This window comes from Liolophura sinensis, chromosome 13 (assembly GCF_032854445.1).
Source record: "Liolophura sinensis isolate JHLJ2023 chromosome 13, CUHK_Ljap_v2, whole genome shotgun sequence".
Taxonomy (NCBI): Eukaryota; Metazoa; Mollusca; class Polyplacophora; order Chitonida; family Chitonidae; genus Liolophura; species Liolophura sinensis.
The window spans coordinates 6,688,345-6,703,262 of NC_088307.1; the positions used below are offsets into that span (position 1 = coordinate 6,688,345).

Genomic DNA, 14,918 nt, shown 5'->3' on the forward strand with positions numbered 1-14,918 from the left:
GACCGCTGAGAGTTGATGACATGATGAGGCTGCATGGATCCATGGTTGATTGTGTCTGAAAGCATGGATGGCGTTTGTAGATGTCTTCCATCAAGACCGAAAGGAATACTATGCGCTAGCCAGTTCAGTTGCTAAAGCTGTGGGTTACTGGCACCACTACATGGCCACTATATGCAGGCCATTAAAAATCGCTTGTTCGAATCCAGCTCTCACTCCTTCTGTAACACCCTCCCTTTGTTATGTTTCACTGAAGTTATTGACTGGGAATACTTATCCAGACACATGTACCTCACTCCCCCACCCCACCCCACCTTTACCTGATACCTAGCCACTTCCCTAGACATGTTTATTAGGGGTGACTACCAGTGGAAAATGGAAATTCACCATTTCTTCTTTTTTTTTTTTAATTTGTAGAAAGTGTGAACTATCCCAGCAAATTTTCCTGATGAAAACTTTATCTACATGATCACAGAAAAACAAAAGAAACTGTGAATTTTCATTTTCGGATTTATGAGTGTCAGCTTGCCCGTTAAAAACAAAACAAAACTGCTGTCGCCTGTTGAACAATGACAGACCTCAAACATTTGTGATTACAGTACTATAGTGCTCCAGCATTTATTGTTACCAGGGTCTTTGTGTCAACTCAAGGTTTGCAAGGTAGTTAACATCAGGGAATAAAAGAGGCAATCACCAGCGTGTTGAGACTATTCCTTGTTGAACATAATCCACATACATCAGCATGACATCAGCTCAGTGATCTATCAGGATCTGCCCTTGTGTCTCACAGGCCACCCTTTATACATGTATACTGAGAACACAGACCTCAGGGACAGCATTGTTTTGATAAGCTACTAGCCTACAGCTGGACAAGCCTAGTTGTTTTACTTTAACAGCTTTCAAGTCGATTTATAAAACTGTGTAACTTGAACATGGTAGATGAAAATATCACAACATTCAGAAAAAGACTAGAATTACAACTGATAAAAATAAACAATAAAAAATCAAAGGTCAAAAAGTCAGAGATAACTAAAGGCAAAAATGACAAGTCTTCCTATATGTTTTTCCCCTTTTTGAGTTACTAATATATTCTACAAAGTTTCTAACCTTCACTTAATTTACATCATTTAAAAGCTTGTCTCAAGACAAACAAAACTGTATATAGATCATTACTGAGAGGTGTGAACTTTAAAAGTTATACAGACCTTTATGTTAAATATAAAAAAAAAAACACATACACTACTATGGCTCCACTGCTACATGTAGGCACCCCTAATACACATGTTTAGGGAAATGGCTAGGTATCAGGTAAAGGTGGGGTGGGGTGGGAGAATGAGGTACATGTGTCTGGATAAGTATTCGCCGTCAATAACTTCGGTGAAACATAACAAAGGGCCTGTGTTACACTTCTATTGTGGCTTTTGTCAGGTACATGTAACCTGGGTTTACCTGGGGGTGGGAGAATGAGGTACATGTGTCTGGATAAGTATTCGCAGTCAACAACTTCAGTGAAACATAACAAAGGGCCTGTGTTACACTTCTATTGTGGCTTTTGTCAGGTACATGTAACCTGGGTTTACCTGCAGATTAAGTCTTTTGAATCGGGTCGGGTCACATCAAAAACTTTTAAAATGGTACTTGTTGCTGCCTCGCTGGGCGCAAAGCCCTGAGATGTTACAGTAAGAAGACAGGACTGGTTGGCACAGTGTCAGTATAGTGTGACTGGGTGGGATGTCAAGTCTGGTGTCTTCAGCTTGGTACTTCAGTAGCGACAGCACTTTGGCGACATGGACTCGCCCTGCCACTAGAAGACACAGTATATGCACACACACCTAATGACTCGTCTTCATATCACTGAAAAACATTAATTCATTCACTCATTCACATGTAATGACTCGTCCTTCGATCCACCCCCTCATTTGATAAACATTTATTTATTTATTTGATTGACGTTTTACGCCGTACTCAAGAATATTTCACTTATACGACGGCGGCCAGCATTATGGTGGGAGGAAACCGGGCAGTGCCCGGGGGAAACCCACGACCATCCCCAGGTTACCGCAAGCCCTTTCCAATTACGGCCCGAGAGAAAGCCAGCTTCAGCTGGACTTGAACTAACAGCGACGGCATTGGTGAGAGGCTTCTGGGTCATTATGCTGTGCTAGCGCTCAAACCAACTGAGCCATGGAGGCCCCTCATTTTTGATTAACAGACACAATCTAGGTTGTTGCAGATCACATGGCAGAGCGCCACAAGATACATTCAAGGCGATGTAAATCAATAAACTAAACCACCCTGAATGATCAATGACAATCAAGTAGATCAATCACAGCCGGCCTACAAACAACTGCACTATTCACGTATAAGCATTTGAAATAATGCAAATTCTTGAGGTTCGTTTTTGATATAAAAACTGTACGTTGTCTTTGGGCATTCAAATGGGATTATGCAGACAGAAGAAGCTTGACTACCCGTAGGCGCATTAACACATATTTTATTCATTTATCAGAAGAGAAGAAACTTAATTAAAATCCCATATCGAGCATTGTGTGAATAGATACCCGGTGAATTTCACCAAGCAAGGTGGGGAAAACACTCATAATTTCATAATCTTAACCTGGATTCTGGTACTGTATGCAATACAGCTGACCTGTATAGCGCAAACTTCCAATTAGACTTACTCATGTAGTTAAGCATTGGCGTATATAGTACAACCTGGGACTATTAATTGTATATGAATGTCCCAGATAAAACGCACTGCGTTTATTTCCTACCGAAATATCGTTTTATGCATGAGCCACTATCTGTCCGCCTAAAATATTATTTCTTCGGAGAATACAAAAAATGGAATTTCCAGATCTTCCTCGATGCCTGGGATGTTAAAACAAGCTTTCCAGAATGAATGAGGTGTTCAACCCACGTGTGTATGTTTTGTTGTTGTTGTATTCTTTCGATGTGCGGCCAACTACATTCTCTGTTTGAAGAACATAAAATGTATATCCTGATACGTGCTATTCACGCGCACACCCAATGAAATTACATATCATTACTCACGTGAATAAGCATATCATATAATTTGACAAAACTGCGCAAAATGCTGCATTCAGAGAAAATTCTTGAAATATCGACATTGACCCAGGTAGACAGTCATATCCCATGATGCAGCGCGACGCGCAATTTATAAATATTCATACGGCGTTGTACACCGGGTTCAATGACCGGACGAACAAGTACACGTACGTGATCGACGTCTAGCAATTTTTCGGCGTCAGATTTTACATATAAAAACCGGAGAGAAAGTCCACAGATTTTATATCGAAGTAGCTATACAACAAACCACAGAAGCTAGGCTAACAGCTGCGCACAATCAGCGTATTTCAGACCACGTGGACTGGTGAATTTAACGTATTTTTTAATTGTCATCGCCGTTATCTTTCTAAGTTCTGCAATGGCTCTATCCAGGTTTGTGCCGTTGGGATTTGAAGACGATCTTTGGAGAAGCTTGGCCTCCGACTTGGAGCGTGTCAACCAACAAATGCGGGGCATAAACGACCGTTACAGCAGCCTTGTGCCAACCCAACCATTGGACATCGGCTGGAATGAGGCTTTTAAAATGGACAATCCCATTGTCACTGATAAAGATGGCAACAAGAAATTCCACCTCGAATTTGACCTGCGTCAGTTCAAACCTGAGGAAATCCAACTGACGACTGCAAACAACATGTTGAACGTGGAGGCGAAGCACGAAGAAAAAAGCGACGACAGAATGTCGTATCGGGAATACCGACGTCAGTACACCATCCCTGAAGGCGTCGACGTGAAAACACTCCAGTCAAAGCTGAACCATAACGGCGTTCTGTCCATTGAAGCCCCGGTGCAACAACAACAAGACGTCAAGATCCCTATTGCTCACAAGGGAAGTCTGTAGGCCCAACTGCTACATAAGGGGGTTGACCACTGCCCTGGCGGATACAGATGACCACTTGACCACTGCCCTTCTTCAAGCAGTTTAGATGAAAGCAGAAAGACAGGACTATTTTTTTTTTTTTCAGAACCGGTAATGCGGACTGACAATATATTGACGTTATTGTCGTTTGATTTATGTGATAAGTTAATTTGTTTTCTCATTAAAATAAGTATTACGTATAATCGATATAAGCTTGCAAGGGATTAACTTTTAGATTTACCTTGAGGCAAGGCTTCAGCTTTAACTTACGAAATACAAATGTACGCATTTCTTCAAGCACAAGTTGTGTAATTTGTTTGCGTTCATATTCAGCTAGATTTGAAATTATGACTCACTAAGATCCCTATATGCGGGATAGGAATTTCTTTTTGAGAAGAATTTTTATTTTTCCCTTGGTTGGGGATATTATATGTTTTTCTCCCCGTGTACTTGAGTATAGCCAGCGTTTAGGTGCATCATTTTGTGACTTAATAGGAAAGTTTTCTGTACCATACCAGTGAGTAAGATACATTATGTTTGTAACTTGATGCAAACCTCATTTACTGAAGGGAGATTTTGTCAAAAATTTTTGTTACACATACACATATTCTAGTGCATAACAACAATTGTTTAAATGCTGGCTGTTTAGAGTTTCGATTTTCAGTGTTTGTTTCATGCAGTACATAATGTAGGGTTGCACATTTGTAGCACATTGTATAATTTGATGGTCTTGCAAAATAAAATATTTGGATATCAAAAATAAACATCTTTCTGTGGGCTGAAATTTGTTATACATGCATTACAAGCTGTCTGTAAGTGACGCTTGGCATTTTCTATTGTTCTCACATACACATATTCTAGTGCATAACAACACCAAATATATAAGCCTATTCGGTGCACGACCGCCGAGAGTTGATGACATGATGAGGCTGCATGGATCCATGGTTGATTGTGTCTGAAAGCATGGATGGCGTTTGTAGATGTCTTCCATCAAGACCGAAAGGAATACTATGCGCTAGCCAGTTCAGTTGCTAAAGCTGTGGGTTACTGGCACCACTACATGGCCACTATATGCAGGCCATTAAAATCGCTTGTTCGAATCCAGCTCTCACTCCTTCTGTAACACCCTCCCTTTGTTATGTTTCACTGAAGTTATTGACTGGGAATACTTATCCAGACACATGTACCTCACTCCCCCACCCCACCCCACCTTTACCTGATACCTAGCCACTTCCCTAGACATGTTTATTAGGGGTGACTACCAGTGGAAAATGGAAATTCACCATTTCTTCTTCTTTTTTTTAATTTGTAGAAAGTGTGAACTATCCCAGCAAATTTTCCTGATGAAAACTTTATCTACATGATCACAGAAAAACAAAAGAAACTGTGAATTTTCATTTTCGGATTTATAAGTGTCAGCTTGCCCGTTAAAAACAAAACAAAACTGCTGTCGCCTGTTGAACAATGACAGACCTCAAACATTTGTGATTACAGTACTATAGTGCTCCAGCATTTATTGTTACCAGGGTCTTTGTGTCAACTCAAGGTTTGCAAGGTAGTTAACATCAGGGGATAAAAGAGGCAATCACCAGCGTGTTGAGACTATTCCTTGTTGAACATAATCCACATACATCAGCATGACATCAGCTCAGTAATCTATCAGGATCTGCCCTTGTGTCTCACAGGCCACCCTTTATACATGTATACTGAGAACACAGACCTCAGGGACAGCAATGTTTTGATAAGCTACTAGCCTACAGCTGGACAAGCCTAGTTGTTTTACTTTAACAGCTTTCAAGTCGATTAATAAAACTGTGTAACTTGAACATGGTAGATAAAAATATCACAACATTCAGAAAAAGACTAGAATTACAACTGATAAAAATAAACAACAAAAAATCAAAGGTCAAAAAGTCAGAGATAACTAAAGGCAAAAATGACAAGTCTTCCTATATGTTTTTCCCCTTTTTGAGTTACTAATATATTCTACAAAGTTTCTAACCTTCACTTAATTTACATCATTTAAAAGCTTGTCTCAAGACAAACAAAACTGTATATAGATCATCACTGAGAGGTGTGAACTTTAAAAGTTATACAGACCTTTATGTTAAATATAAAAAAAAAAACACATACACTACTATGGCTCCACTGCTACATGTAGGCACCCCTAATACACATGTTTAGGGAAATGGCTAGGTATCAGGTAAAGGTGGGGTGGGGTGGGGTGGGGGAGTGAGGTACATGTGCCTGGATAAGTATTCGCAGTCAATAACTTCAGTGAAACATAACAAAGGGCCTGTGTTACACTTCTATTGAGGCTTTTGTCAGGTACATGTAACCTGGGTTTACCTGCAGATTAAGTCTTTTGAATCGGGTCGGGTCACATCAAAAACTTTTAAAATGGTACTTGTTGCTGCCTCGCTGGGCGCAAAGCCCTGAGATGTTACAGTAAGAAGACAGGACTGGTTGGCACAGTGTCAGTATAGTGTGACTGGGTGGGATGTCAAGTCTGGTGTCTTCAGCTTGGTACTTCAGCAGCGACAGCACTTTGGCGTTATGGACTCGGCCTGCCACTAGAAGACACAGTATATGCACACACACCTAATGACTCGTCTTCATATCACTGAAAAGCATTAATTCATTCACTCATTCACATGTAATGACTCGCCCTTCGATCCACCTCCTCATTTGATAAACATTTATTTATTTATTTGATTGATGTTTTACGCCGTACTCAAGAATATTTCACTTATACGACGGCGGCCAGCATTATGGTGGGAGGAAACCGGACAGTGCCCAGGGGAAACCCACAACCATTGCCGCAAGCCCTTTCCACTTACGGTCAGAGAGGAAGCCAGCTTGAACTGGACTTGAACTAACAGCGACGGCATTGGTGAGAGGCTTCTGGGTCATTATGCTGTGCTAGCACGCTAACCAACTGAGCCATGGAGGCCCCTCATTTTTGATTAACAGACACAATCTAGGTTGTTGCAGATCACATGGCAGAGCGCCACAAGATACATTCAAGGCGATGTAAATCAATAAACTAAACCACCCTGAATGATCAATGACAATCAAGTAGATCAAGTAGATCAATCACAGCTGGCCTACAAACAACTGCATTATTCACGTATAAGCATTTGAACTGATGCAAATTCTTGAGGTTCGTTTTTGATATAAAAACTGTACATTGTCTTTGGGCATTCAAATGGGATTTTGCAGACAGAAGAAGCTTGACTACCCGTAGGCGCATTAACACATATTTTATTCAATTATCAGAAGAGAAGAAACTTAATTAAAATCCCATATCGAGCATTGTGTGAATAGATACCCGGTGAATTTCACCAAGCAAGGTGGGGAAAACACTCATAATTTCATAATCTTAACCTGGATTCTGGTACTGTATGCAATACAGCTGACCTGTATAGCGCAAACTTCCAATTAGACTTACTCATGTAGTTAAGCATTGGCGTATATAGTACAACCTGGGACTATTAATTGTATATGAATGTCCCAGATAAAACGCACTGCGTTTATTTCCTACCGAAATATCGTTTTATGCATAAACCACTCTCTGTCCGCCTAAAATATTATTTCTTCGGAGAATACAAAAAATGGAATTTCCAGATCTTTCTCGATGCCTGGGATGTTAAAACAAGCTTTCCAGAATGAATGAGGTGTTCAACACACGTGTGTATGTTTTGTTGTTGTTGTATTCTTTCGATGTGCGGCCAACTACATTCTCTGTTTGAAGAACATAGAATATATATCCTGATACGTGCTATTCACGCGCACACCCAATGAAATTACATATCATTACTCACGTGAATAAGCATATCATATAATTTGACAAAACTGCGCAAAATGCTGCATTCAGAGAAAATTCTTGAAGTATCGACAGTAGACAGTCATATCCCATGATGCAGCGCGACGCGCAATTTATAAATATTCATACGGCGTTGTACACCGGGTTCAATGACCGGACGAACAAGTACACGTACGTGATCGACGTCTAGAAATTTCTCGGCGTCAGATTTTACATATAAAAGCCGGAGAGAAAGTCCACAGGTTTTATATCGAAGTAGCTATACAACAGACCACAGAAGCTAGGCTAACAGCTGCACACAATCAGCGTATTTCAGACCACGTGGACTGGTGAATTTAACGTATATTTTTAATTGCCATCGCCGTTATCTTTCTAAGTTCTGCAATGGCTCTATCCAGGTTTGTGCCGTTGGGATTTGAAGATGATCTTTGGAGAAGCTTGTCCTCCGACTTGGAGCGTGTCAACCAACAAATGCGGGGCCTAAACGACCGTTACAGCAGCCTTGTGCCAACCCAACCATTGGACATCGGCTGGAATGAGGCTTTTAAAATGGACAATCCCATTGTCACTGATAAAGATGGCAACAAGAAATTCCACCTCGAATTTGACCTGCGTCAGTTCAAACCTGAGGAAATCCAACTGACGACTGCAAACAACATGTTGAACGTGGAGGCGAAGCACGAAGAAAAAAGCGACGACAGAATGTCGTATCGGGAATACCGACGTCAGTACACCATCCCTGAAGGCGTCGACGTGAAAACACTCCAGTCAAAGCTGGGCCATAACGGCGTTCTGTCCATTGAAGCCCCGGTGCAACAAAAACAAGACGTCAAGATCCCGATTGCTCACAAGTGAAATCTGTAAGCTCAACTGCTTCACAGGGGTGTTGACCACTGCCCTGGCGGATACAGATGACCACTTGACCACTGCCCTTCTTCAAGCAGTTTAGATGAACGCAGGCAGACAGGACGTTTTTTCAGAGCCGGTAATGCGGACTGACTATATATTGACGTTATTGTCGTTTGTTGTATGTTATACATTACTTTGTTTTCTCATTAACATAAGTATTACGTATAATCGATATAAGCTTGCAGGTGATTAACTTTTAGATTTACCTTGAGGCAAGGCTTCAACTTTAACTTTACCAATGATCAGTATATGCATTTCTTCAAGCACAAGTTGTGTAATATGTTCGTGTTCATATTCAGCTATGTTTTGAAATTATAATCGACTAAGTAGCCTATATGCGGGATAGGAATTTCTTTTTGAGAAGAATTTTTATTTTTCCCTTGGTTGGGGATATTATATGTTGGTCTCCTTGTGTTCTTGAGTATAGCCAGCGTTTAGATGCCAAATTTTGTAACTTAATAGTAAAGTTTTCGTACTATACCAGTGAGTAAAATATGACACATTTGTAACTTCGTGCATATAATGTCGTTTACTGAAGACTTTTTTCCCAAGTTTTGTGAATGTTAAAATGAATAGGAATCAGGATTTGCTCAACTCTGCAGATTTGGGTATTTGTATCTGTAATCAGTATCCACATACTGTTGAAGGTTACCTGGCTATATATAGCTATGCAGATGTAATCCTTCAGTATATGCACTAATTACTTTGTACCTCGTCTGATATTTGTTCCAATCCTTTAGATTTTTTTTGTTTATTATTATTAATTTTTTACACCATGGAGTCGCAGATAGTATTTGCTCTTTGTGTGCCATTCTATTTCACTAAGATATCTTCATGCTTGGAAGAAAATTAAAAACGATTTGCATGCAGACAGTTGTAGACCCAGTCCCATCAAAATCTATTCGTATATAGTGTTGGTTTCTAAGAGTTTCAAATGTATATGATTGCATTTTTGTAGCACATTGTATAATTTGGTGGTCTCCCAAAATAAAATATTTGGACATCAAAAATAAACTTGTTTCTCTGGTTTGAAATTTGTTATATTATAAGAGAAAGTAGTCTGCTGTAATCGATTTATTTATTTATAGTTGATTACATTGTACCTCAAGAATTTATATCGCTGTGCACTGTTTGTGGGGTGGGGGTGCTATCCACAACGTGGAAAATTCGTCAGTGAATCTGCTTGGCCTTTTATCGTCCTGATGTACACATATTCTAGTGCATAGCGACAATCAATATCGTAGACGATTGAGAGTTGATGGGGGATGAGCCTGGATCGATGATTGCATATAGGAAATGGCGTTACGTCTTGAAGACCGTAAAAGAGGCCTCGCTAGCTAGCTCACTCACTAAAGCTATGGTTGGCTGGCACCACTAAAGGGCCACGACATACAGGCCATTGAAATCGCTTGTTCGAATCCAGCTCTCGCCGCTTCTGTTGCAGTTTTTGAGTCCAGATATTTATCAGATACATATACATGAAGGCGCAGCTCGGGGGCTTACACCGAGAACTCTAGTATAATTCAGTCGTAAAGCTGATCGCATTCGTACAGGCATGCACATACTCAAGTGATAGACGTTATTGATAACGGCATTAAACACCTATCGCTAAATCGAGATCGAAATGCAATTTATGAGGACGGAATACTTTAATCTTCACCTGAAGTACTCCAGGGGAGACACCCATGGGTTTCTTTTCTGTTAAATGTTCTTTTAAATAATCAGAATATATCCAGCAAATGCATACGTCACATCAGTTTTTGCACCTATACATCCAAGGGGCCTAATATGAAAATAATTTTTTTAAAGCTTTGAAAATGAATTTTAAGGCTTTAAAACTGAAAATAGTGCCGTGTATTTTTAGAGCATTAAAATAATTCAAGCTTGATTTTGTCCTATCCTAAACAATTTTCACGCTTAAAGATTGGCGCGAAAAAGCATTTCACCTATTTAACTTGGTAAATAGAAAGAGAGTTTAGAACGCAGATGAACGTGTAGGCCCTATATGCGTGAACATAATGTTTACAGATGAAATCCTCTTTAAATGTGATGAATTTAGTTATGTAGCAGTTTTGACTTCAAGTGGCTGGTGACAGTAATAATGGATTCAAGTTATAGCCTATCCACAGCTGCGACATGGGTATGTAAGAAATAATTTCCGCTTGTTATCCATGGTCGCTATGGGTATATAGTGGCTGCCTATTTTTAAAGCTTTAAAATATGTATTATTAGCCTAAAACGGCACAACGGCATCCCAACAATACGTCGACATATACTTTCGGACTGAATAATGTTGATCCATTGTGTTTGGGTAAATACAAAGTTCTGATTTAAATTAAGCTTGAAAATAAATTTTTCAATTGGCCTGTTTTCTTAGGGTCGAAATAAAGATGTATGCCTACATGCGTTGTAGGCCTACATTTATGGAGAAGGTCTGAATCTCCGATAAAGGTAATTATGCTTTTGGAGGGTGTTTATTTCATTGTCTTTGTGTCTGTCTGTCAGCAAGTCTACGCATTATATACAAGGATTTAGATAAAATTTTGTATTTGGCTGAGGACCATACAAGAACTGATGACACTTTTGGTGGTGTCAAGTGTCAAATATCAGCACGAATCGCAACGGCGGCCATGTGAGCCTCGCTTCCATACTCCTCACAGTGCGAGTTTCAACCACTGAAATTTTCGACCACTCTTCCAAACTCCTCATATTAGATGCGCCGGCGAATGTCACATGTTTACCTTTTCTCAATCTAGCTTTAGACACTTAACACTGCATTGCTATGCAGATGATCTGAAAAGCGCGATCACAATCAGGTGGGAAGAAATGTCCGAGGCAAGAGACAAGCAGACGAAAATCTGCAACTCAAACGGAGAGCATCGCGTATGTGTACACTTCCGGCCAGCCTCGTGTTCGACCGTCTCATGCAACACATTGCCACATTGACAGTGCGTGTGATATAGTAGCGATTCGTGAGATCGGTTGTGCCTCACAGGGTGTCAGCAGAGAAAGAAATATAAAAGAGAACACCGGTTGATTAGAGTGTGATATTTAATCTGGAACCATGGCTGATTCAGCATCGGGCCAGAACGACCAGTCGAATCCCGCAGCTTCCGATGATGCTGCCGGTGAACCCGGTAAGCCCAAAACAGCAGCACAGCTGAAGAAAGAAGCCAAACGGCTGGAAAAACTGGAAAAATTTAAAGCGAAGCAAGAGAAATTAACGAAAACAGAAAACGATGTGAGTATCACAAGGACGAAAAATTACTGATGTTGTTAAATCTGATACATTTGATTATTACAGTGCAATGTTTTCATTACAACTTTGAATTAATTTAACGTCATGTTTTATCACACGTTTATTAATACTCTAATCTCTGTGTATATTTGTCATTGTCGAATTAATTAATTTTGACACACTATAGATTTTTATGGAAAAGTTTTCCATGGAAAACATTTTACTTTCTGTGAATTGTAGAGAAAAATTAATTATTGATCTGTGGTAGTTACAAATGTCAGTAATTTGAAAGCTTCTGATCAAGTGATGATGTAATAATTGCGTGCTGTAGTCACTATGTCTATCTAGTTTAGTGGGAGATTGCTCTGACATTAGGTTTGGCCATTGTTCCTTTCGCCCGTCAATTTATCGTAAGCACAACGTTGATCTGTTATTTCCAAAATGAGACCGAGATTATTGGTGATGCTCTAAGCAAACAGCTGTACTGACAGCCTGGACATAATTGACAGGGGCAGGCACCTGCATCATCACTCTCTGACATTGGTTTGGGCCATCCTTGGAAGAAAGAAAATTTGCCAGACCTAACATCCGAGTAATCTCGGATTATATCTAGGTGGAATAGGTGTGCTATATAAACATTCTGACATTTCATTGCCATGCTGATGAACGTAAGAATTTTAAAACTGGACACTGAGTCCTTGCAGTAGATTGGCTATTCATGATGATAATTGGAAAAACAAGTAATGTAAAGACTTTCCACAACAAAAAAGACATGACAATGGTCCACACCCATGTTACGTTATGTACTTAAAGCATACTGTTCAAGATGAGCCAGTTCTGTGTGTTCACCTGATCACAATCTGCTGGTGTTTAGCAGTGAATGTTCATTAGCAGGAGGTTAATTATATGTAAAGATGTTCATATAATGGTGGTTGCATTTATATATGTTGAAAGTGAAAGACAGCACCTGATTAATGTTTATGTCCACTGAAAGACTAACATTCAGAGTACCTTAAATCGGCATTAAATATGTTTTTATTCCAGTAAAATTTTAGTGAAATTTAGTTTACGTCTTCATTATGGAGAGAAAAGTGAGGTCTGGGGTCTGTTGGGGAGATGAATGCGGTTGGCGACTGTCTGACATAATTTGTGACAGCGTCATTGAATATTACATGGCTTGTAAATCAACTGATTTTATGTCTGTGGTGGTGCGTAAATGATACAGACCTGTCCCATAACACTGTGTGAAACAGCCCTTCAGCTACACGTAACTAAATGGTTGTAAACGATCTAAAAATAATGTCTTAGGCAGTAGTTCTGTGTTATCATATGTCACTTTATGAAGTGGCTGGGTAAAGGCTATGTCACAGCTTAGGCCACACAATCTGACATGTCTGACAGCAACATGTTTGATTGTATACTATTGTTAAGATGGCTCCCTCGATTCACACCAGCCATTTGTGAAGTGTTGTCGTTTGTTCTACATGTTATTCACTGAAATCTCATTAAAATAATAAAGTATGATACTTTTTAGAAAGCTTGAGGATCCTGCTTTGGATTGAAATATGTTTTAGCGAGGGGTTGTCTTTCCCTTCAGTGTTTTAACCTGATAACACTTGCATTAAAGGAGACACAGTACTGCAGCTCTCCTAATCCATGTTGATGGACAGAGATCTACAGAGTGAAATTGAAATTTGGCACATAACTATATTGACTGTTTAGAAATAGATCCTTGGCTAGACATTGCAGAATGATAATGAAATCTCCTGTTTTTAATAAAGATACATTTCTTCATGTGCTGTTGGTATATACTACTAATATACACCGTGAGAGTTACCTCCCTCTCTCCATCTGAAACCAGCCATATTGTTGGACTCATTTTAGACAGGAATGGATGCCCCCGGTATTCACTCTTCATTCTTCAGCATTCACTCTGTAGCTCTCCGTCCATCATCACATAACATGGCTGCAGTACTGTATCAAGCATTAAAAGGCTGTGCTTTTTGCCCGCATAGAAATGAAAGTCTCTCCTGTACTGTGGCAAAGATCAAACTCTTTACCCCTTCAAACATGGCCTTCATATATGTACAGAAATTGAAATAAGAAAACAGTAAAGTTGTTGACATTTTACTTTCAGAAAAAGCCAAAGGAGAAGAAGGAAAAGAAAGAGAAGAAGGTTATAACATATGACGTCCAAACCCCTCCTGGAGAAAAGAAAGGTTAATTTAATGAAATTCTTTAAGAGGCTTTTATTATTTAATGAAGTGGTTGTAGTGTTGTACAACATATGAATGACTGCCAATATATATATATATATATATATATATATATATATATATATCGTATGTCGTAAAGGGGTTTGGTAGGAGCATGGCAGGGAACGTAGGCATTCATGTTGTAAGCGGGGCTCAGTATCATTGAAATCAAAGTTTTGTTTTTTTTTTTACTGACTAAAGGTTAAGCGTTTCTAGTCGGATATTGCAGTGGTCAAAGGGGTCATGAAACACAACAGCTAAATAGTGAAAGCAGATATTCACTGTTAAGCTAATACTGTCATGACAACAGAATTGGGGGGAAAAAAGTTGAACGCAGTTTTTATTTTTCATTTTGGGGGAATATTTGCTATATTTATTTTATACAGTACAGTATATATTTTGCGTCAGTACTCAAACGTTTTTTAGAAAGTAATGTTTGGTGAAAGTTTGGATGACTATAGCAAGTTTTATCATAAACTATCTGTAGAGCACATTTTGTTTCGTGAATCTTTTAACACCGAATTGTGCTTTAAAATTTGTTTATTTATTTGATTCGTGTTTTACGTTGTAGTTAAGAATATTTTACTTATAAGACGTTGACTAGCGGTATGGTGAGAGGAAACCGAGCAAATCCATGATGACCAATGAGGTTGCTTGTTTTATTCTGACTTCCACTGATTTGGCTTTGGTGTTCAATCAGACGGTTACTTGACATAGTGTCATCACAATTGTTGAGTACGGTATTAA

General features: G+C 39.4%; 3 protein-coding genes across 3 annotated transcripts in view; all 3 read left to right on the plus strand.

The window, feature by feature from the left end:
• The first annotated feature begins 3,445 nt into the window (after positions 1–3,445).
• On the plus strand, positions 3,446–3,925 carry LOC135480802 (heat shock protein Hsp-12.2-like). The gene has a single exon (XM_064760728.1). It carries the CDS (start codon positions 3,446–3,448, stop codon positions 3,923–3,925), a length of 480 nt encoding a protein of 159 aa, XP_064616798.1.
• Positions 3,926–8,153: 4,228 nt separating this feature from the next.
• On the plus strand, positions 8,154–8,624 carry LOC135480803 (heat shock protein Hsp-12.2-like). The gene has a single exon (XM_064760729.1). It carries the CDS (start codon positions 8,154–8,156, stop codon positions 8,622–8,624), a length of 471 nt encoding a protein of 156 aa, XP_064616799.1.
• A 2,903-nt stretch (positions 8,625–11,527) lies between these two features.
• Positions 11,528–14,918, plus strand: part of LOC135481104 (valine--tRNA ligase-like) — a 28,956-nt gene continuing 25,565 nt past the window's right edge. Inside the window, 2 exon segments of the mRNA XM_064761040.1 lie at positions 11,528–11,919; positions 14,054–14,135. Of these exon segments, the coding sequence (XP_064617110.1) occupies positions 11,743–11,919; positions 14,054–14,135 (259 nt within the window). The 5' untranslated portion in view covers positions 11,528–11,742.